Source organism: Hipposideros armiger, unplaced genomic scaffold (assembly GCF_001890085.2).
Source record: "Hipposideros armiger isolate ML-2016 unplaced genomic scaffold, ASM189008v1 scaffold_371, whole genome shotgun sequence".
In the NCBI taxonomy this organism is placed as follows: domain Eukaryota; kingdom Metazoa; phylum Chordata; class Mammalia; order Chiroptera; family Hipposideridae; genus Hipposideros; species Hipposideros armiger.
In genome coordinates, this window is record NW_017731721.1 from 1,214,136 (window position 1) to 1,238,602 (window position 24,467).

At 40.3% G+C, this 24,467-nt stretch overlaps 1 protein-coding gene across 13 annotated transcripts in view; it reads right to left on the bottom strand.

Moving 5' to 3' along the window:
- Positions 1 to 6: 6 nt before the first annotated feature.
- Positions 7 to 24,467, bottom strand: part of RACGAP1 (Rac GTPase activating protein 1) — a 28,839-nt gene continuing 4,378 nt past the window's right edge. For 9 of the 13 annotated variants that reach the window (XM_019662308.1, XM_019662303.1, XM_019662307.1 and 6 more), the window contains exons 2-17: positions 17,577 to 17,665; positions 12,005 to 12,207; positions 10,836 to 10,972; positions 9,799 to 9,868; positions 8,082 to 8,135; positions 7,357 to 7,437; positions 6,790 to 6,916; positions 6,318 to 6,448; positions 5,472 to 5,636; positions 4,185 to 4,280; positions 3,899 to 4,097; positions 2,546 to 2,651; positions 2,238 to 2,370; positions 1,994 to 2,129; positions 1,182 to 1,290; positions 7 to 865 (exon numbers count right to left, since the gene is read on the bottom strand). In XM_019662308.1, the coding sequence (XP_019517853.1) occupies positions 790 to 865; positions 1,182 to 1,290; positions 1,994 to 2,129; positions 2,238 to 2,370; positions 2,546 to 2,651; positions 3,899 to 4,097; positions 4,185 to 4,280; positions 5,472 to 5,636; positions 6,318 to 6,448; positions 6,790 to 6,916; positions 7,357 to 7,437; positions 8,082 to 8,135; positions 9,799 to 9,868; positions 10,836 to 10,972; positions 12,005 to 12,207; positions 17,577 to 17,661 (1,908 nt within the window). In that variant the 5' untranslated portion in view covers positions 17,662 to 17,665 and the 3' untranslated portion in view covers positions 7 to 789. The remainder of the gene's footprint in view (positions 866 to 1,181; positions 1,291 to 1,993; positions 2,130 to 2,237; positions 2,371 to 2,545; positions 2,652 to 3,898; positions 4,098 to 4,184; positions 4,281 to 5,471; positions 5,637 to 6,317; positions 6,449 to 6,789; positions 6,917 to 7,356; positions 7,438 to 8,081; positions 8,136 to 9,798; positions 9,869 to 10,835; positions 10,973 to 12,004; positions 12,208 to 17,576; positions 17,666 to 24,467) is intronic. The other 4 variants (XM_019662305.1, XM_019662300.1, XM_019662298.1 and 1 more) reach the window with 2 other exon arrangements.

A 24,467-nucleotide genomic window follows, 5' to 3' on the forward strand; every position in this document is an offset into this window, starting at 1 on the left:
GTGTGTGTGTGTGTGTGTGTGTGTGTGTGTGTGTGTGGCATCAGAATGAATTCAACTTAAGAAAAAACTGGCTTTGACCCCAACCAAACTCAAAGTCCAGCCAGAGGCCCATTAGCGATAAATATAAGTTGTAGTGTCACTTTCGCAAAGTCGTGCCACTTAACACTATTAAACTTAATCCAAATTACAGCTAAGCATCCTTGCATCATTACTTCTATCCTCACTCTACCCCACTTTCATGAAGGCTCCATGTTACAGCTCAGTTCATAACAGAGGAATGGGGACTTCCCAATTCTCAGGAGCCATCTGAAATCCTGTGTCCAAACCTTTCTTTACTCGGCCCTCCCACCTCCCACCTCCCACCCTGAGACAAATCGTCCTACTAAAGAGGCAGAGCTTCTGTCATTGTCTCATGAAAGTTAGTTCTCAATAACATCAGAGAAAGGCCATTCCATGAGCAGCATTTAGCTTTAAGCCCAAGAGATGCTCCCCCACCCCAGCCACCAAAGGAATCATAATGAATTCCATACTACCCCTCTACCCCTGTAAAGTTCTCCCATCTAAAAGCTCCCAATGGCAACGGCAGAAGGTGTTGATATTATGTTACTTGAGGAGAAGGAGAGGGAGATATATATAGTCTTAATAAAACCCCCATGCACAATTAAACTTGATTAAAAGCCTGGAGAATGCTAAAAGTAGTACTGAATATGGGAGCTGCTAGAGCAGAGAGTACAGGTGCGCCCTTCCTCGCAGTCAGTAAACGCTGGGAAGTTAACAGGAGATGTGACTTCACTTGAGCATCGGAGAAGCAAAAAAGTTGCCTTGTCGTCCTAGGTTGGTGGCAGACTTGCTTTTGCTCCCAAATCTAAAGAAAAGGAGAATAAACTGGAAAAGTATTCTATAAAAAAATGGTACATAAACAAGTATAACATGACTTGATATAATGAACCAAAAGTAGAAAACGGTCAATGACTACTCGGTAAGCTACTCTGTCACCTGAGATGAGAAGGGGAAATAGACCCTTTAAAAATGGGGATCCCTATGGCTCCAGGTTTCTTTTTGGAGTCTAGTTGCTAGCTAAGATCTAATTCCATCTTTCTTTCAATAAGCTTCAGTATGATGGGAAAGAAATCTAAGGAAGCAGTTATTTTTTATTTCGTAAGCAGGCCAATGCCACATACCTGGGTGTGTTCCTGGTAAGGGTGGAGCGGACTCTCTGCGACAAGGAGCTAGATGAAGGAGTCTTGAGAAGCTGGTGCTCAGGAGTGGTCACGGGTCCCAGTAAACTCACTTCAGTCAAAGTTAAGACGTATTTTAAAGGCGGGGGGAAAAGAAAGCACTTTTGTTTTTAAGCTGAAATCCCTGTGAAGCACTTGAGAGCTAAGGTTAGAGACCTAGCAAAGTCCCAGACATCATTTTTATCACCATGTTGTAACACACCAATATATCTTTTGAACTATGCCGGCAACTGTTCAATTAACAGCTGACATTCACTTCCTGATTTAGGCCGTTCTCAAACTCCAGACTTCATACATCTAACATCTAACCATTTGATTTTTTACCTATACTAGGAAAAAACAATATGCTCCCTTAAAAAGAACTTGCAATAATGAAAGAACAGGTCTCCAATGCCAGTGAGGCTGGAATGAAACCAGCCTCATACATTTTTGGTGGCAACACAAACTGGCAAAAGCTTTTAAGAAATTAAGTTGATAAAACATATCAAGAAACACAATAAGAATAAATTATATCTAAATTATTATATCTATAATTTAAAAAATATCCATGTGGAAGGAAGAACATAAAAAAGTGGGGGGAAAAACAGGATGGTAGAACTGTACAAATTTTCCTTTAATGTTAGAATTCTCAAAATGAATTTAATTTTTATTGAAGAATATGAATTTCAAGCAACTCTAGCAAAGGCAGGGAGAGGGCATGTGACCAAAACTGGAAGGGGAGTCGGGTCCTTTAAAAAGTACCACTCAGGCCTTACCTTTAATATCTGGCGTCTGTGGAGTTGAAAAGGCATTTGAGTTTTCAATGACATGCATGGGGTCGATGTTCTCTTGTTCCACCATCATGAACTGACTCCAGTACTCCAGGGGCAACGAAAGCAGGCGTTCCACCACCTACATGCCACCTAGTATGTTAGCAAACTTCCAAAGCTCAGGGCTTCCTCCCACCGGTCACCCAGGTTATCACGTTACACAAGTTCATACACAGACGTGCTTGCCTACCTTGGGTTGACGCTTTATGTCCTGTAACATTGTCACTGGATCTGGATTGGGCACAGCATGGGCAACTATTGTCGGGCCAAAGACTTTAGCCAGATTGGCCACATCCATTTTAGTGTTTGGGCTCTGAGCCACTCTAAGCAAAAGAGCATTAAATTAGAAGACTTGTTCCTCCACTTAAATACAGACCAAAATATAAGTTCTACAAGAAAACAATTCACCCCTCACGTTCCCTCCCTAATACCCAACCCACATTACCTTCCCCTTAGAAAATTCCCTAACTCCCAGAAATAAGTTTCTGCTGTACTCACCTCTGCAAGTGAATCATGAGGAAAGCTAATGTGTCTCTGTTGGCCTGGGGCAGCTCACCAACAGTCTGGTACATGGCAGCAATGCTGTTGTCCTCATCTGTGATTTCTGTAAATGAAAGGAGAGCACCAAGAGGCCTAGGGCTTCTTTCCCTTGACAGCGGGCTTCCAAGTTATCGACCACAAAGTCTCATCTATACAGTAAGCTTCTGAAACTTCTGATTAGGTTCATGACTGCATCAGACTCCAGTTTCATTAACAAGCAGGATACTGGCCAACAGTTCAATATTAGAAATCAGAACTTGGAAAAAACCAGCTCTTGCAGTTAGGAAAAGCAGCTAGCAACTGAAGAGCTAGGAAGGGAGACATACAATGGCTGTGACTACAGCTATCAAGAAGGTATTCGTTCATGAAACATGTTTAAGGGCCTACTGTGTGCCAGGTACTACTGGATCAAAAAGCAAATTATCTCTCAGATAGTAACACATGTAATAAAAGAAGGCGGGTAAGAAGCTAGAAAGTAATGGGAGCTGCTATTTTAGACAAGGTGGTCAGGAAAGGTATGTCTGAGGACAAGATATCCAAAAAGAAACCTGAAAGAAATAAAGGAGCAAATCATGCAACTGTCATTCCAGGCTGAGACAACTAACGTGAAGGCCTCGAGGAGGGAGTAAGCTTGGTATGTTCTAAGAATTGCAAGAATCCCATTGTAACTGGAAAGGAAGGAAAGAAGGGAAGGGGATAAAAGGAAATGATGTTGGAGACATAACCAGGAGCCAAATCATGTAGGGTCTTTTGGGTCATGCTAAGGAGTGTGGATTTTATGCTGAGGGTGAAGGGAAGCCACTGGAGGATACGGATGACAGAAGGGACATCATCTAATTTAAATATTTAAAGGATGACTCTAGCTACTGTATGAGGATCATGCCATAGAGGGCAAGGGTAGAAACAGGAAACTCAGGAGGTTCTTACATCACTCCAGGGTAAGAGGTGTTAAGAATGGAAGTAGGGGTAGAAGTAACAAATTTCAAGTTTAAGATATATTTTACAAGACCTCTGCTGACAACATTTTACCAATGGACTCAATGTGGAATGTGAGGAAGAGGAATCAAAGATGGTTCCAAGTTCAAAAGGACAACCTAATACTTGACCAAACAACAACAAAAAAACCTGTCAGTGCCCTAGACAGTCTAGCGGAAGAAGACAGGCATGGGGAACATGTATATAGTTAGTTATTCGTCCATCAAAGTATCTGACCCTCTACTATGTGGCAGGCACTTCACCAGGAGTACATAGAAGAGTCAAAAATCCCCACCTCTGAGGGATTCACACTCAAGTATTAAGATCTGCCCTTACCTGCTGCTTCCATAAAGGTCTTGTTTAGCCGGAAGGTCAGAAGCGGCTCTTTGAGGTTTCGCAGGAAGTCCTTCAGAAGGCTACAGATAGCATGGATGTCATCCACTTTGCTGAGGAGGGGTACAGTTTTCACTCTGAGAAATTTCTCTTTCAGCTCTTTTACTGTCCGGTCACAGCCTGAGATCCGATACAGGCCTGTCTATTATCGAGATGACACCTTCAGTTAAGAAGCGCCTACTTGTTAACACAAGTAGCAAATCTGCCCTCTTCTAGGGTACACTCTTACCTCAGTCAGCCCTCTCTGCTCAATCTCATTTACGCAGTGGACAATAATGGAGGGGATCATTGGAGAAGTCTGAGACACGTAATCTGCCAGCATTCCCTGCAAAGGGAAAGTTTTAAATTATTATTTACACCGCTCAGACCAGCAGATCTAGACCACTGGGAAGAACCATCTCCAGACTAATCAGGCTGGGACATCATATCTACTTTTAAATTCCTAGTCCCAAAGCATTTATTAGAACGGAGACTCTCAATTATTTTTCCTACCTCCACACCAGGCCTGATTTATGGTCACAGACACCAAACGCTTCATGAACAAGTAATAAAACCACTAGCTACAATTCCGTCCCTGCTTCTCTTCTACTCAAGGGCATCAGAAAGCAATAATGAGATGACAGGTAAGGCCTTTAATAGAAACTGATTTGTTCCTCTAAAAAAAGGAAACCTTTTAAATTATTCTTAGTAAGAAAAATTAACACAATTCAGTTGATTGTGACACAAACCTACCTATAGGGAAGAACTCCATTGGTACTATATCAGGGTACAGAAAATTTGTAAAACCTATTCTGCACAGATAAGAACTCTTAAGATTAGGGGGAAAATAACATTTGGTTTGCTGGGGGCTGGGTAGCAGCTTAGTCATTTTGTTTTGATTCTTGCTAATGTTGCTTGTGCAATAAATAATTTCTTAATGGATTGAATCGATTTTTAGAAATAGGCAACCTATCTTAATAGTCTAGTATGAAATATCTCTAAAGTAAGAGAAAGGATATTCACAGATAAAATTATATGATAGCTGGGATTTGCTTCAAAATAATTCACTGGACAGGGCCGGGATGAAATGGGAGTACTGATAAATCAAGATTGGACATGAATTAGTAATCGTGGGAGTTGAATGAATGATAGGAACCAGGGGTTCGTTATACTAATCTCTCTACTTTTGTATATGTTTCAAATTTTACAAAATACCAAATAGGATAGGATGGGGAGGGGAGGGAGGGCAGGAAAGGGGAAGAGGGAAGGGGGAAGGGGGAAGAAGGGCGGGAGAGAGAAGGGAGAGGCAGGGCAGGGAAGGGAAGGGAAGGGGTTTGGTTTAGAAAGGCTATGAAACAGACAGGCCAACCCAAACAGGACTCTGCTGCAAGGTAACCTTTTATCATTTCAATTCATTATTCATGGAAGGAATACATGGAATGATACTTGGTATCATTCATTTTAGAACAACAACTGACACTCAGCTTTGGAAAAGCTAAAGAAGCCCTAACACGGTGATGGCTCCCATAGGTCCTACCTCTCCGATCTTAACAGGTGTTCCTATCAGGGTAGGAATGCAGGGAAGGGGACAGCGGTCCCGACATTCCGGATGAGAGACCACCCGACAGTCTCGACACTTCAGAGACAGCTTGCCAAATTTTATCCGCTTTCCACATGGAACACAAGATTCGGGTTTAATAACCTGAGGACGAGATGGGGCAGAAGGGACAGAGTGGTATGAATTCGAAAATGGTAAGCACCACCAACCTGCATTTATTAAGCACCTAGCATGTGCTGAACAACTTTCTATCCTTTCATACATATTTGCTTCTGTAATCCTCACAATAACCCTATAAAACAGGTTTTGTTTTCTTTAAGATAAGGAAACAGAAGCAAAAAGAGGCTAAGTAACTTGCATGGTCATCTAGCTGGAAGGGAGCAGGGTACAGTAGTAGGGAGAACTTGCTGACAGGAAGTCAGAAACTCCATGTTCACTGCCACTAACTGTCATGTGGCTCAAACTAGTCAGTTAGGCCCTCTGAGCAGCCAATCTGCTTGGGGTTTTATGAGGAAATCAAATGGGACAAAGTTAAAACATGCTATTATTTAAGCATAAAACATAAACATATGTCACTTTTAAAAAGCACAAACAACTGCTTCTGAAAAGTTGCTTCTCTTAATTTACTATTATTACTCATAGAATGGAACACTACACAGCTTCTGTAACCAGTAGTTAACTGTGGGGGGTGAGGTTGGAAGGAGGAAGGAAATCCGACATTTAACTTTATAACGCTAAAGTATTTAAATTTATTCCTGGTATATATAATTTTCACAATTAAAAAAATTAAAGGTGTCCACAAGAAGGAGGCGCCATCAGACTTACCGTCTTCGAGACGAAGTCATGCAGCCGCATCCCTCCATTGCTCTGTGGGGTGCCGGAACTGTCTGTCTCAGTTCTTGGCTCCAGTGGCCTGCTGCTCAAGGTGGAGTCACTGTTCCAAGGCTGTAACGTACCTGGAAAACAAGCTTAAGTCTTAAGTATGTTGTTCCTTCTGAATTTTAACCCCAGTTTTAATATGACCAGTACATGATCAATCTTCTGTCACCATAACCAGAAGGGATGTGGTTACAGCTATAAAAAAAAAAAAACTGTTTCGGGAATGACAAGTTAGGCACTAGCAGCATAAGCCAGGCTAGCAACCCAAGGCGGGAGCTGGACACAAACTGCCCTGGCCCTTGGTAAGCAGCAGTGAGAAACGACCCAACACAGCCAATCTCGGCCCCACGAGGGCTCTGAGAAACCAATTCTCTTCCAGTTTCACCAGTTGCTTTCCACAGGCAATTCAGCCACACACCCAATGGACCTGTTTTCCTTCGGCTTCTTGTCCAATATGGTACAGTCTCAATAGTGGATACAGCTTCGATGGGCCCGCCATCATTGGGGACAGTCACAGTAGTTTTTGCAACTATGGAGTCATTCCCCTGAAACAAAAGTAGTAATGAGGGGAGGACGAACATTTGAATCTAATTTCCCCTCCACTATAGGGTATTCTGGAGTGCTTGAAAAATTCCTGAGTCTTGCTCAGGACTTACAGCTCCAGCCCAAAACACCAGTAAGTGGAAATGTCATACTTCAGGACAGAAATACAGGTCACAGGGATATATATACAAGCAACAAAGAATCAAACATAAAGCTGACAGTTGTTTACTTAGTCAGAATAATTCCATTCTTATGGATGATAAGGATCCTATTACATAAAAAAACTCATCAAACGTCTCTCTCAAAAAAAACAAAAACAAAACAAAACAAAAAAAAGTCTCTCAAAACAACACTGCAATGGTGACTCAGAATTTTTAATGCTTGGGGCCACAAATCTTTGATGTGTTCAAGACCATAATTCTCTTCGCCTGACTATTCTTACCTGGTCTACTGTGGAGCCAATGGAACGAGTTTTCTTTACAGGTCCAGGGGGACCATCAATGAACTGTCGGCTACTGGAGCGCTAGAGAGGGGGCAAACACCAACAAGTTTAGTGCCAAGTAGATCTGAAGCACAGAAGATAAAATTATTCCATTAGACAGTCTGGATACAAGTCCTAGGTTCCAGAACTACAGTAAGTAACAAACAACGTACTCTCTCTCGCTGCCTATTTCCACGTGAAACTTAAGTGGTACCAACATAAAAATGTCTTCGGTGCTCTAGAAGAAACAAGCAAGCTTTGGAAAATTTAGATGACAGCACCAGGAAAAGTAGAGCTGTAATCCTATCTAAGAACATGAAGTCTTTGGAAACATATGAAGTACCTAAACAAACACAGAGATAAATCTCTGTATATCCCATTATACACACATTTCATCTCACGCTTATATTAGAGCACAAAAGTCCTGCGTAAGAATTCAGATGACAGCTCAAAACAAACTTAAGTATATCCTTTTCCACTCAAATGAATGAAGTGAGAGCAGCCCAGACCGTGAAATGGGAACATCACTACTGCCCCCAGCATGATTCATTTGTAACATGTGTTTAACAATGCCTAAGGCAACATGTCGGGAATATAGTATCATGGCAGAATTTCAGGAGAAAACTGTTCTATTGTTACTTTGTAAAAAAAAAACAAAAAAGAAAACTAAACAAAACCATACATACCCTCTTTTCTCTCTTCTTCAATTTGAAAGTCTTTACCAAAGAAGAATCCCAATCCTGTTGATAATTATACTGTATTAATTTCTTTCTTTGGTTAGGCCTCCCCTAAACCCTGTGCAAATAAATTTACAGAGAACTTTAAAGGCTTCTTGAGTCAGACTACCTAACTTACAATTTGGGGAGAGGGGGTGGGGAGGGTCTTGAGTGTTGTAGCTACAGAGCTAAAGAACAGAGAACACACTGTCTTTCCAAAATTGAAGCTATTATAATAGAATCAGGAATCAATACCACAGAGGCAAGAAAAGGTTAAAGAATCAACTTCTGTCGTGATTATCTCCAGTGCCTAGTCCTTTGTTTCTGATTATTTTTGTAATTAGTTTTAGAACTTAAGGAATGTTAGGCATTACACTGATCGTGTTAGATGTGCTTCTTGCTCTTAAGGGATTGCTATTGTCTAATCAGATGTCCTGTACAATATAGCCACTTAACAAGTTCTAGTTCAGGTTTTACATCTCTCAGTCATCCCTCTTCCTTGGGCCCTAAAAGACGTATTCACCACTAAAGAATTATTTGTCATTTACTGTGGTCTAGTTTCACTTCACTTACTTTAACCATCTGCATTCATTTTTAGTAGCTACCTGTGAATTCCTTACTCTTGATAATCCCTGAAAACAAAATCCAGAAACAGTTGTATATGACAAATAGTAGCTTAGCTGAATAAATTTAACCTCTCCAATTCATGGTCAAGTAATTTAGCTACTGGTTGTTTGATTCAGCTTCAGTTACAACAGATATGTCACAGGTCTAGCTCCAAAATCAGCTAATAGTATGTTCTAGTTTTATTATACAGTCCAGACTTTTCTACATCATTCGTTATTTCAAAAAGGTGATACCTATCATTTATAGCTATAAAATGGCAATTATTTCCCAAGTTAAACACAAATTTGGACAGGAAACTCCAAGCCCACGTAACAAGTAATTGCGACTTGTTCTGCTATCATCAGAAAACCAACCACCAATAATAACCTCCTGATTTGTTTTTTTTGTTTACTAGCTTTCAGCCAAACAGGAAAGGTACACAAATCAGTAAACTATCAGTCTCTTGAACATTAAAGACTGAAATATCAGGAGATGACCTTTCATGCAGAAACACTGCCATAAGTTAAGAGAAGGGTGCTGCCCCACAAAGGTAGGGTAACAGAGTTTAGACACGCTAACCACTGTTGATCAAAGCATTATATGGGGCCTGGAAACTTGCATCAGTTTTCTGGCTGAAGCTCCAGGGCACTGGTTTTCCTTCTAATTGTGAAGCATAACTAAGTTTTCCTCATGAACTGAAGTAATTCAGAAATAAGGCACAAGTCTATTCTCCCGAAGAGCAGCAAATAAGCCCTGCTTGGATAGAGTCCTGATGATTTTTTTGTTGCTAGCTGGGGCTTTAATAAGTCAAGATATAATCAATTAGTACCTGTGGCTCACAGATCCATTACATAAATTTAACCTCATGCCAAATCCTGAATTCTATATTCTCACTTCCAGAAACTAAAAATATATCTATGCCAGTCTCCTATAGCTTGTGTGGATTTATATTTTAAAACGCTAGCTCAGTATCTACAATATATCAATAACACAGTAATAAAGGAATTCCAGAAGAGAGGACGGGAGATGTTCCTGAGGGAGCAGGAATATAGATAATTCTCAGAGAGCAAACGTCCATTACCAGCGATTCATCAGTCTTGTCAAAGCTGATATCTGATAAAATGGAACCAGATTCATCAATGGTTGACAGTCTAGATGAGTGAAATAATACAGTGTTAGACACAGAAGGCTGTGGAAGGTACAGTCCACCAACACCCAGAACAAGTCCCACTGGTCAGGCAACATCAGCCAATTTCACAGCAATGCCTTCCCTATGGAGATAACTACAAGCTCCAATCCTAGCTATGGTGGGTCGCTTTTTACCGTTTCAAGGGGGAGTGTGCGTACATGTATGAGTACACAGGCAGCACAGTTGCTTTTTCCGCAAAGGCCTTATGACTGCAGCTGAAAATTACAGTCAAGGGGTATGGGTGCTATTCCCTGCTGAGTTTGTACTACAGGCTACCAAAAATTCACAAGGCAGAAGAGTGAAGTTTAATTTGATCCCAACTGTGGTTGCTTTCTACGAGAGAGAGAATTACCCAGCATTAGCTTTTTAAGAAATTAAGCCCATACATCTTCTTAGTTATAAAGATTCCCCGTAAAAACAACCAGGCAACAAAATAAATAGCTCTGAGAGTGCTGACCTTTCCCTATGTGTTGTATTGGGGGTGTTAAATTCAAAGCCTGGTTGAGACTATTTTGAAGAGGGCTACAGTGGAACCAAAATTATTGTCTGGTCTTGGCTCACAGAAGGCCTTTCTCAACCAGAAGAGCTACAAGAGCTCTCTGGAGAGAAAACACTGAAAGTATTGCTGAACTGCCACTTTCACCTTTAGGTTTCTTAGCAATCTGTAGGATTAGTTATTGATGTGCAATTTAGCACCAACATCAAAATTTTACCCATGCTGAAACAACATCCTAAGGAGAGATTAAAAAGACAAAATAAAATAGGGGGGGGCCCCTGTGCCTTTATTTCCCACCCACCCCGCCTCCAAAGTCTGTTTCTGCTTTATTCAGCACACATTCCAGAAGCAGTATATTTAAGAGTTCAGATAACAAGAACTTCTGACAGCTGTGTTACTTGCGATCAGATAACAACAGATGCAGTTCCCCCACCTTTTGTTCCCAGCATTGCCGCTGGATGGCTGGCCTCTGTTGAGAAAAGCCAGAGCTGATTTTTGCTCCTCGCTTAGTTGAATGCTGCCAGATGTGTCACACATGAGCATCTCTCGAATCAGCTGAATCTGTCTTTCCTACAGACCAAAGCAGAGTAAAACATCCTAACTAACCAGGGGAGAAAGCTTCACCTCAAATTATGGGATGGGCAGACCAGAAGACATTAAAATACGGCATTATGCAAATGAGCCTTCAGGAAGGCTGCTACACCAATAGCATATTAATTCACATCAAGCCCAAACTGTGTCTCTGATTTCTGACTGGTAAAATGAGCTCCATCTAGAATAGTGGGGCTTTTGCTACAAGACTTTGGGATCAAATTGCTAATCCAAGAGGACACGGTATTGTAAAATGAGAGTCCCAAAATAGATTTCACATAGCAAAAACACTTTAGTGTCATTTTATCAGGACGATTATTGGCTTCTTCGACAGATCAAAGCAGCCACCCACCTTCCTAAATGGTGGAGCAAAATGTATTAAAATGGATACAAAGCTGTGACACACTGGAACCAGACAATTTGAACTTAACTGAGGCATCTAACACCGTGCCAAGATGGATTAGTGCCTACTAGTAAAGGCTTTCTTTTGTACATGACCCACCCCGGTACATCAAAATCGAAGTATTCTACGTTAGCCACGCTGCTCAACTAAATACATCTAGGCTTTACCCTGAATTAGGAGCCCTGGTGAAGGCAAGACTTAGAGCTGTCGTACCTGTATCAATGACAAAGTACTCATTATTGATATAAAGATGAGGATATTCTGGGTACCATGAGAGATGACCAATTGTCTTGTGACAGATCAAGAATGCTAGGATTTCCCTGCCCTCCCCTCTAATTTTAGTCCTTTAAATCCTCATTTGAAATTTTTCTATTAAATGATAGTTTCAAGTCTAAAGCAGAAATAAATTTAAATTTCAATCCTATGGAGAACAGAATTCCCAGGCTGCAATTTCGACTCCAATGATGGACAAGTTGTCAATGGACAGGTTGTTTTTAGCTCTTTAATGTGGAATTAGAAACTGGGTTTACCTGGCAAGTGGAAACTTTATCAGGTGATGATTCCCGCTCCCCCACCGCCACAGTTCTAGCACAGAAAACAATACCCACCAGCTTCTCGCAGTCGGCCTCAGCGCGCTGCCTCCGTTTGATCTCCACGTCCACCTGATTGCGGGCATGTTTCAGCTTAACATCCAGGGCGCTACGCTCAGTCTCTGCTTTCATCAGAAGGTCCTTGTATTTCCCCAGCTCATGGTCTGTTCTCTGCCACTTTTTACGGAAATCCTCAAAGTCCTTTGCCAACTGGATAAATTCTAAAGAAAGGGGGGAAACTTTAATAATTCAAGCACCAAGCAGAGTATAAATGAGTCCTCTGGTTAGTTTTACTCCAAATACATAATTAAGGGACCAGCTAAAGCATGGGCAAATCCAGCTGAAAACAACCAAGAGCAGATCCTGGATAAGTGTTCATCACTCTAGATGAGAGCTTGGTGGGGAGCAATTCCTGTTTCAATAGGCCACTTACTTTGGCTTAGCCAGTGGCATCTGCTATGGAATAAGTAACTCATTAGTCACCTGGCTCCAGATGTAATACCAACACTGAAAGCTCCTGAACAGAAGGCAATCAAAGGGGGATACCTTTGGGGCAGCTGTCACGCACCAGGACAGTTACAGCTATAAAACAAAAACAGCCTCCTTTGGAGTCACGCATTGCTGCGCCAAAGAGACATTAAACAGCAAATTCAAATGTAACTGCTGTAATATGCTCCAGTAGATGTAGATTAATATTACAGATGTCTAGGCCTACAATCCCATTCAGCTATATAATTATACAAATATTGATTTGAAAGTAAAGAGCCAATTTGCTTTTGCTGTTTAACACTGCCCTGAAGGGTATGTAAACATTCCAGTTGGAAAGACACCGGGAAAAGAGCACACTAGCTTTGGGTGAGTCACGGAATGTGTGCAAAGACAGCACCACCTCCAAGGCAGCAGCATCTCAAAGCATGAAAACCCTGGTGGCACTCCTTCTTATCACCTGCTCTCTGCAGGCTTTTCTTCTACAATGCCTTACGATTTTCTAGTTAACCTCAATCTATCTTTAAACATCACTTTCCAACACTATCATGAAGGAAGTTTCCAAGGTGTACATCTGCTGTTGGTCAAACTAACCCAGTTTATAGTGGAAACTAGGCCAAATTCACACAAGACTAGCAAGCAGATTCTTATGTAGTAAGGGCACTTTTCCTATTTGAACTTAATCTAACACTATAGAAAAAAATACAGTGCCCTTTTAAAGCAATTTTAATAATCGGACTAAATTTCAAGCTTACAAATTAAAATTAGGCTACCAATTCAATCTACAGAAACCAAGTCTTACACATAAGGAAACTTCAGTTTTTAGCAAACAAAAGATTTTAGTGAAACCGGATATTATGACCTAGTTATCTTAGATAACACAAATATCAAGGATCCAAAAAATAAAATATAATTCAAATAATTTTAAATGATATGCTGGTTTAGTCAACAGCTTGGAATGTATTACTAAGTTGTTTCTCCTCCTTAAAGAAAAAGAAAATAAACAATACATCCTTGTGCAAATTTAACTATTTCAACATTATAGATTCACAAGGAAAAAAATTAAAAACCAAAGCTGGTTCTTAGCCACTCTGGCAATTCATCAAGCAGTGCACTTATGATGTGTGCATTTTCCTGATGTATGTAATACTTCAATTTCAAAAATAAAGAACAAGAAACATACTTTTCAACTACACAGTCTAAAAACTTTCTAGCTCCACACTGTGGTCAATTAAATGTTTCAAAATATAGTGCTGTATACACACTCAAATATTTTACAGAATTGAAAAACAACTTGAATGGAAAGATTTCCATTTAACCTAATTTTGCTGGTTTGTTTATTCTGTAGTCCTTCTTGGTAAATCTTATTAAATTCGGGTATAATCCCTGTTCATTGTTAATTGGCATACATTACAGGTCTAACTGAATTGGATGATGGAATCAAACCCAAATAAAGTATCAGTTCACTTCAGGGAAGGCATTCCTATTTTAATAGTACAAATGATTAAATTACTAGTTCAGCTTAGTTTGTTAGACCAAAACCAGAACACATCTGCATACGTGACTAAATTATTACTTTTTATGTACAATTCTGTTATGAACTAAGTTTGCTATGATGGGTCAAAAAGGCACTTTATACCGCAGACCAGGAAAAATTCTGATGTTGGAGACCAACAAACATGGCCCTTTATTATTATTATTATTTTTTGCCAGTTTGTGAATCACAATCCAACTTGGTACTAGCCCCTGTTATGAAGTACACATTCAAAAGATTTGTTAAGGGCCGGCCAAGTGGCACGTTGGTTAAGAGCTGGCTTGGGATGCCAGAGGGCCCCGGTTCAGATCCCACATATGAGGGCCAGTGACACTGCCCTCTACAGCTAAGATGCTGAACAACAGCTCAACCTGGAGCTGGGCTGCTGTGAGTCTCCGGCAACAGCGGCGGCTACAGCCCCTTCTGCAGAGGGTTGCCATGCGCTACCGTATGTAGCCAGCAGCCAGCGTGAGCAGCCGTCCAGAAGCCAGCGACTGATCTGCCTCGCCCGGGAAGAGCGCAATGATGGTGCCAACCTGGGCCAGTGAAGCAACGTCCTCCACAACCAGACTGAAGAACAAAAAGACAGCAACTTGTCTGTTCCCCTTCCCCCAATTCCCCAGCACTGTTCCCTTCCCCCAATTCCCCAACAAAAATCTTTAAAAACAAAACAAAGTAAAAAAAAAAACACATTAAAAAAAGAAAAACAAGCCAATGAGAATTTGATTCATAATTCAGCAAACAGATTAAAGCAGTTCCAGAAATCTTGTTTTCTCAGCTCACTCCTCCTGGGGCCTTTGCACAGGCTCTTCCCTTTGTCTTTCCCACTGTTCTCTAAGCTTTTGAAGGGCAAGGACCTTGTGTCTCTTTTGCTCTTTTATCTCCAGTGCCTTGCACTCTGCCTAGCACACAGTAGGCACTCAAATATTCACTGAAGAATTGTTGTTGAGATCAAAGTTAAACTCCAGGCATCCAAGCCCACCTAACCAATCTAATCACACTTCCCTCCCACCACCACACAATGCCCTTTTTCTATGTGTAGCTGACCCAGTTTGTCCCTGCCCCCAGAACAGACCCATGCTCATTTCTGCCTTCTTGTGATCAAGCTATGTACTCCAAATGTATGCCCTACCTAGTCTTCTTTATGTACCCATCTTTCTAGTCTCATTTGCTCTATAAATCCTTTCCTAATCTATTTGCTCACATTAAATTTGTCTATACTTCCCCAAAGCATATTATTTTGATATTTGCTTGTGTTATCTTCTGTTTCATGAGAAAGAATCCTGTCTCTGAAGCTTAAGTACCATATTCTTGAAGACTGGCACCATGTCACATGCATTTTAGTATTGTCTCCTGTATATAGCATAGCACAAACTAGCATGATGTTGCCACACAAAAGGCACCTGATAAATATTAACTTATATTTATTCCTAGTTTACACACCAACAACATCAAGGAAGTTCAGGCAGCTCATGATAAAATAAAAATAGAAGATAAAAATCATGTAGATTGGGAAAAACAAAGATAAAATACCTACGCTACTAAAGCCATTTTATTTGAATATTAACCTTCACTCTGATCTCTCAGTAACCTTGGACTTAGCTCAAAAAAAAAAAATTATCAAAAGGAGAAAGAATGAAATTATGATGAAACCCAAGAGTAAGGAGTTGGGATACCTGGGCATGGGAGGAATCCCCAGAGTCAAAGAAGAGGTCAGAGGCTGGTTGCAGAAAGGAGATTCTGGAGTCTAGAAAACACTGAACCACTTTAGTTCCTCAAAAGCCAACATTCCAAGTTGGAGATTTGGAGATGGAGGCAAAATCTCTCTCTATTTTATAACAGAAATCAATGGGAAGATATAAATTTGCTTATATAATAAGGGTATCTATAAAAATAAATATCTTGTATGTTTTTTGCATAATTACTTTCAAAGTATCTTCACAACTAGTATCTCATTTCATCCCCAAATCCTCACAGCACTCCCACAAAGAAGATAGACATTTAAATTTCTATTTTACAGCTAGAGAAACAGACATAGAAATAACCGTTAAAAGTCAGCACTAGTTATTGAGACTCCAAACCTCAGATTCCTCCCTCCCTCAGCCCCCACACCTATCAGCTGCCTCCTCCTAGCGATCTTATTTTCACCATCTCTTCCATCCATTTCCCCTTATTCTCATTTTCACAACCACCATCCCAGGTAGGACTCCTACTGCCTCTTTCCTGAGCAGTTGCAGCCATGTCCTACTCAGTCTCCCAGCTTCCATCTCTACTGCACCCTCCACCTCTGCCAGGGTAATCTTCCAAAAGCACAGCTCTGATTATGTCCCTCCCCCTTACTCTTATTCTCCTCAAGCCCCACACCCTTTTGCCTCCACTCAGACTGTTGCCCTGACCCTAAAGGTCCTCCTCATCTCTGTCTATTGGGATCCTACCCTATATCTAAGGCTCACTTCAAACCCTACTTTTCTCCATGAAGCCATTTAGTCACCCCTTTGTCTCAACTCAAAGTGTGCTAGAAGCTGTGGTAGGTTCTCACTAAATATTTGCTGAATGAACCTGAATTTTAAGATCTCTTATTCAATACTCTTCCCCACTAGGCTCCAAAGTAATCCATCTTCTAAGATGATGTGACCTCAAAGAGAAGCCTAATTAGTATGCCATCGTGGTTACTGAGCTGGTACCAGATGACAGGGTCATGCAACAGCTATTAGAGAGAGAAAATAGAATATTGTTTTGAAAGGCCTGTAAGTGGATAAGAGCTATTAAAAACATCAATCAAATTAAAGGAAATATTGAATGGCATAAGCAAGATGCCATACTAAGTACTATAGGAATTTTTTGTTTAAGACATAGTTCTTGCATTATTTTTATATAATGAGGCTGACTTAAGAGAATACTTAACTAAATTAGGTGTTAATGAAAATCTTAAATAGGAGAGGATGGCAGCACTAAGAGAATCTGGTAGAGAATAATTCCCACAGATCACTTAAGTCAGTGCTACCAGCCCCACCTTCGTTTTTCACTAATCTACTTCCCAGATGACTGTTTTATCACCACCTCCATTTCTCCCCAGCTCTCCACCCAATCTCAATCCTTTATTACTAAACATCAAATATATGAAGTAGGCAAAAGCAGATGAATAGCTTCTCCTTCAAAAGAAGTTACGACATTTTTCTCCTCTTCAGTTGAAAATGTTCCATAGAACACAGAAAAAGCCCAGGATAAAAAATGTAGACAACTACTAAAGAAAAAAAGCAACATCCCTAGAAATTCAGATTTTGCCCAGTTCATGGTACAAAAATTGGCATCTAATGCCAACTATTTAGTGGAAAAAAACCTTGATAATGCAGAAAGTCTGGATAAAACCCATTTAAGAACTATAGAAAAAAGTGACCATTTAGAATGAGTGGTCATTAAGCTCTGACCATGGAAAAGTGGCCATCGCTTTCTTTTTAAGTAACCCAAATGAAACACAATTTTAAGATTGAAACACACTTCAGCTTTGCAGAGAACCCAAATCTGAAATCTGTTTTCTCTCTTCACACAGGCCAGCTCAGGATGACTTACGGAGTTCATTTCCTTCACTGAGAATCTCCACCCGGCGTACAAGCTGCTCAAACAGATTCCGCAAATTCAGCATCGTAGTATCCATCTTTCTGCCAAGAAATCAAATATACATTAGGGATCCTGCCTTCTCCCCCAGACAAAAGACTCGGTAGCAATCCAGTCCAGTCATCAGTGACTAACATCTGGACTCTTCCATTGTAGCTACCGTTTCAGAATCTCAAGCCAACAATTGATGCTTTGTGTAACACTTATTATAATAAGAAAGTTGGAATGTTTGACACTCATTTGAAAATTAGAAAAGCATTTCAGACCTCTCAATATAACCCCCTTCCTGCCTATTTCTTTTCCTTCATTCTACAATCACTATGGAGCTGAAAGGAAAGCAATTAGGTCAGTTGATTACTAAGTGACCAACTACAAAATGCGGTTCTTAGGCAAGCCTATTGATTAACAACACATCTGCCACTTTAATCCTTCTGGACTTCGAAGACCTTCAACATAACCTAAAAGGTTTATTTTTTAATTTCATGTTTAGCTAGTACCCCCATTGCATCTGTCTTTTAAAACGCAGGACATGGTCAGCACATTTTCTACCAACAGCACAGATGACGTCACACAAGTGATTAAGTGGGGAAATCGCCAGCTCAGCAGCACAAGAATTATTTCTGTAATGCAAGGCTCTTTGCTGGACTGTGTGCAGGGACTATGTCTAATAAATTTACACTAAGTATAGGCAGAGGCTTATGTTGTACCACATTCTGGCATCGAGGAGACAATACACCACCTTCACGGTTAGAAGGGCAAAGGAAAAATCATTTGCTACTGTGCTCTGTATAGTGAATTTCAGGCCTCGTGCCCCCCCCCCCAAGACCTGCTGGTATTACATTAAAAATGGTATCCTTACCAGCAATTCTGTTTTGAATAGACTTTAACTGGGAACACTTGGAGAAAATAAGACCTTCATTTAACAGGCAAGAAAGAAAGACATCAACTGGATGTTATAGAAACTATCAAGGAAATGAAATAAAAAATCAAATTTCATTTAACAACTGAATGTTCTCAGAAACACCATTCAGGGATTCTTCTCAGGTTTCGCCTAATCACCCCTTCAACAGTCTAGTCCAGGTTCTTATTTCATCTCTAAATAAGATTTGAAGAACTCTTTTATGACAGTTTAGTGATTTTACAATGTTTATAAGATTGTACCATATGCTGTGAGGGCAAAAAGGAAAAAAAAAACTGCAAAGGGCAAAGGAATATATAAACATAAAGATATTTTCTATTAAATGCTACAGAATTATTCATTTGTACTTGTATGATGATTGCTCTAATAGCAAAAGAGCTTTCAGTTCCAAGCTTGGATGTGATATATACCTGAATCAGGGCTGGAACCCAAGATTTTCAAATGGCAATGTGTCTGTTCCAAGCTACATAATCACAACAAGCTGCTAAGCAACCAGACCAACAAATTTATTACAAAGAGCTTCCTCTAAACTAAGAACAAAACTAAAATAATAGTTTTGGCAGCAAGAGATTTGGAAGTCATGGAGATGCCGTGGATTCAACAAGATGACAAAACAGGCAAATATAACCAAATGCTTTAGGGCAGACACAGGAGCAGCACATTCATAGCTTATTCAAATTATGATTTCCTTGGGCTCCCAGTAAAAATGAAAGATGCTGATCCAGTTTTAATATGGGGTATTGATTTCTATCATCTCAGCATGCATCTGTATATTCTGAGACTCCAAGACAGTGAGCTCAGTACATAGGAAAACTTCTATCTGTCTAAGAATGCGGAAATGGAAAATTTCACAGTACAACTAAAATCTAGTTGTTTAAACAAACAAAAAAAAAATTCAGAAGAGTTTACGTCTTAAATGACAATACAACAACCTGATCTTTTGCGCCTTTAAAAGAAATCCTCATATTTTCTCAAGTTCCTCTTCTAGTCCATTATTCTTCTTTCCTATGTTTTGTCCATACTACTCCCTAGAGTGAGGGTTGGGGGAGGTACTCTCTTGAAAACACAACCCGATTCCTGAAAACTCTGAAGACACACAGAGAACCTACCTGGGGCCTCTCATCATAGTAACTGTTATCTCATAGAACTGCCTTGATCTACACCGTTCTCCTAATATGACACCTAGTAGCTGGGAGACAGCTGTATAACAGAACTCCCAGTGCTGTGTTGTGAAACAGCAGAGGTAACCAACCTAACTGTCTAGATTGTCAGTCACCAGATTTAGAGTTTTACAAATAATTTGATTATGGATTTTTCTGTTCTTCTCTCTCAACATCACACATGCCTAAAATTCAATCCTCCAACCTCTTGAAGCACAGGTCAAACTATTGCACTTTAATCATTACATCTCTACAGACAAATCACCCATTTATCTCTCCAGCCCTGGCCTCCCTAATGCCAATCCTGAGCTCTCAAATTTGCTTGGGATGCCCCAGATTTTCAGCTTGATTTTAAGACATTGTTCTATCTTTCCCCCTCACGTATGTACGGTAAAGTAAAAGTTACAATAAGCTAAGGTTAAGTTATTATTGAAGAAGTAAAATTTTACATTTAGTGTAGCCTAAGTGTGCAGTTTTATAAAGTCTGCAGTAGTGTACAGTCATGTCTGAGGCCTTCACGTTCACTCACCACTCACTGACTGACTCACTCAGAGAAACTTCCAGTCCTGCAAGCTCCATTCATAGGAAGTGTCCTACACAGGTGTGCCATTTTTATCTTTCATACCATATTTTTACCATACCCTTTCTATGTTTGGGTATGTTTAGATACACAAATGCCGTTGTTACCATTGCCTACAGTATTCAGTACCGTAACATACTGTACAGGCTTGTAGCCTAGAAGCAATAGGCTGTGTGTAGTAGACTATACCTAGGTTTGTATAAGTGCACTCTATGATGTTCGCACAATAACAAAATCACCTAACAACACATTTCTCAAAATAATAACACCCTACAGAATGTATCCCCATCATGAAGCAACGCACGACTGTCTATCATCAACTACCCTACCCACTGACTACCAATTTTGATTTCCTTATTTTTATCATTCTCCCAGTTGCTCAGTTCCAAACCTCAGCATCACCTTAAGTTAATTCCTTTCCTACAAGTATAATCACCAAACCTTGTGGACTCTTCGCTCATGTGTGTTATTACCATGCCCTCATCACTTGCAGGTCATCACTAACTTCAACTGATCTTTCCCACTGCTTTACTCAGTTGGCACTCAGACACATACACCTTGCACTCTAACTTTACCACGTAAATGTGAGAGGAAAAACCTTGCATTTATTCGGCACTACTGTATTACACATACAAACACTAAGTTTTTTTTTTTTAAGATTTTTATTGGGGAATTGGGGAGATGGAAATAGCGCTGGGGAATTGGGGGAAGGGGAACAGACAAGTTGCTGTCCTTTTGTTCTTCAGTCTAGTTGTGGAGGACGTTGCTTCACTGGCCCAAGTTGGCACCATCACTGTGCTCTTCCCGGGAGAGGCAGATCAGTCACCGGCTTCTGGACGGTGGCTCACGCTGGCTGCTGGCTACACACGGTAGCGCATAGCAACCCACTGCAGCAGGGGCTGCAGCCTACGCCGTCGCCGGCAACTCATGGCAGCCCAGCTCCAGGTTGAGCTGTTGTTCAGCATCTTAGCTGTAGAGGGCAGTGTCACTGGCCCTCATATGTGGGATCCAAAGCAGGGCCCTCTGGCATCCCAAGCCAGCTCTTAACCATCGCGCCACTCAGCTGGTCCACAAACAGTAAGTATTTTAAAATAAATATTTCATAAAAGTCACAGAACACACACACACACACCCATGATTCTATTGTCAAAAGAATTTCCAAGGGCCGGCAGAGTGGTGCAATGGTTAAGAACTGGCTTTGCACGTCAGGGGACCCCGGTTCGGATCCCACATATGAGGGCCAGTGACACTGCCCTCTACAGCTAAGATGCTGAACAACAGCTCAACCTGGAGCTGGGCTGCCATGAGTCACTGGCAACGGCGAAGGCTGCAGCCCCTGTGGCAGTGGGTTGCCATGGGCTACCGTATGTAGCCAGCAGCCAGCGTGAGCGGCCAGCAGCTGCAGTGAGCGGCCGTCCAGAAGCCGGCGACTGATCTGCCTCGCCCAGGAAGAGCGCAATGATGGTGCCAACTTGGGCCAGTGAAGCAACGTCCACCGCAACTAGACTGAAGAACAAAACGACAGCAACTTGTCTCTTCCCCTTCCCCCCAATTCCCCAGCACTGTTCCCACCCCCCAGTTCCCAAATAAAAATAAATAAATAAATAAAAAGGAAAAAAAAATAATTTTCCATTCTACCTGAAAATTAATGTGTAATATAGAGAAAAACAAAAAGAACAGCTAAAAAAGGGGGCTAGGTGGGGACTAAAAGAAGCTCTGGGATAAAGTTTTAGTTCTCCTATTTACAAGCAGTATAACCTTTGGTAAGTCACTGAATTTCTGAGACTCATCTATAAATGGAAACAGTAATATCTGTCCTATTTACCTCACAGAACATTACCAATTAATGTAGTTAAAAGTTTTATAATGCATAAATTGAACTTTCTATAAAAGATAGGATATTATTATAGTAGGTATGAAATTTTTGTTTTTGCTTTGGTCTGATAGTTATTTATACCCTAGAATATGGTTTACCAAATCATAGCTGGAACCCAGACCAAAAAGAATGGGGAGACAGCAAAATTTGACCACGTCTAAGCTCTTTAACAAGCTGCTCTACATGAGACTTGTAGCATCTGAGATAAGTTAGTTTTCCTTCTAACATAGGTTTATGTACAGTAATCCAAAAACAGCACCAGTAAAATATAATCCTCTTCTCTTTATATTCTGGGGGACCACCATGCATTTTTATTAATGTTCTACAGAAATGATGCTCGGGAATTATTTATAGATGACAAAAATATCCTTCTGCATCAGTAGTAACTGTGCTATCTCAGCCAAATTGTAACTCGAAAAGTTAAAAATTACTCATGCTACTCAATGTCAACTGAAAATGGTCTTAATTTTCCTGCTGGGTCACACTGTTACCTCATGAATACTTCTTTATTTCTCCCCCTTTATTATTTAGCTCCATAGCTAGGAGATACACTAATGTGAAAGGAAACAAAAACAAAGTCATATTGTAGTACATTGCTCTGGAGCTGTACAACAGCTGTCACTTTTCACTATAGAGGCAGCTGCCTTTCGGGAAAGCTGAAATGATCCCTGTGTGGAGCAAGGAAATCAGTTTGTGAAGCACTTTAAACAAAAAGGTGCTACAAAATTTCCGCTGTTATTGATGAGAAGCCCCAGAGGTGGAGAAGTCACTATGTTACAGATTCCCAATCTGTGAGTATCCCTAAGGGAGCAATTTTGCATCACAAGTAAAGAGTCTCAGCTCGATGTGATTGCTTTGAGACCCCAATTTAATTTCAATCACCCAGCCAAGAGACAGACATCGTCCTTCAGAATAACAGACTACTACAGATCTTAACTGCAGAGTATCCTGGGGGAAGGCACTATCTTCTTCTTCCTCCCACTACAAACAACGTTAGTAAGAGAATCCATCATATTTTTTAGATGCATCAAGGGTGTTAAATATTGTAAGATAAAGCAATGAAAGGTTGTTTGAGTTTTTCAGGAAGAGTTTTAATGAAAAACATTCTCACAAACATTACTAAATCTGGAGATCCCCAAGAAATCAACAATATAGGTTCTCTGTTCAAGGAAAACCATTCTCTAATACAGTCCCAATACTACAGGATTCTTTTATGAAAGCATTTCAGAACAATTCTTCTTCCCAAACGTCCAGCTTGTTTCACTCTATCAAAAGCCTCTACACAACTGATAGGCAGAAGAATATCTTGAAACCAAATGTTCTTATGAGCAAACCAATTGCAGAAAGAGTAAACAGACCATCCTCAGTCCAACATGAAGACTAAAATAAGGGATGAGTTGAATTATTATTTTTCAGAAAATTATTACCAGTTCAGTATACTAAGTTGTCCTTTCTTTTTTTCTGTGAATTCCCATTCTGAAGTGTCCCATTCTTCAACATCTAGTGTAAGTCTTAGCCAATTCACTGAAGCATCCCCTAACCATTTCAGTCCAAAATGATCTCTTCTTTTTTATCTACAACATTTATTTGGCAAATATAAAACAATACCTCATATTGTTAATTTTCAATGTTCAAAAAAATTAATGTTTTAATAGCTAAACTTTTCATAGGAAAACCTCACCACCCTAAACTATATGCACCTCCTCATCTAATCTTTGCCCATTATGCATTCATTTATTTCACAGATTATATATAATTCTGTGTTTTGATTTTTTTCCTATGATGTTTCCATTAAGTTCCAAAAAGCTGATGAACAATTATTTGTTTAACCGTTCTCTTCTTTGGACATTTAGGTAATTTCCAGCTTTTTAGTTACATCTGCCTGGAACCTCTTGCATAGTCACTCCCTCATCTTCAGGCATTTATTCACACATCATTTTCTCAGTAAGGTCTTTCCTATTTTAAACTGCAGCCTTTCCCCTCAACACTCCTCTGCTTCATGTTGTTCCAAAGCACTTATCTCCATCTAACATACTTATATATTAATTAATTTATTTTGTTTATTGTCTGTCTCCCCAATACTGTAAGTTCCAAAAAGGCAGAGATTTTTGTCTGTCTTGTTCATTGCTGAACCTGTGGCACCCAGAACAGTGCCTGACACTTGCCAATGATTAATAAATATTCATTGAATGAATGAACACCATTATGGGCAGTGTTTTTCTTCAGGTGGCTATGTTCCTTGGAATAAATTTCCAAGGCTGGGATTACTACATCAGAGGGTAAAAACCTCTTATGGCTCCTGATAAATATT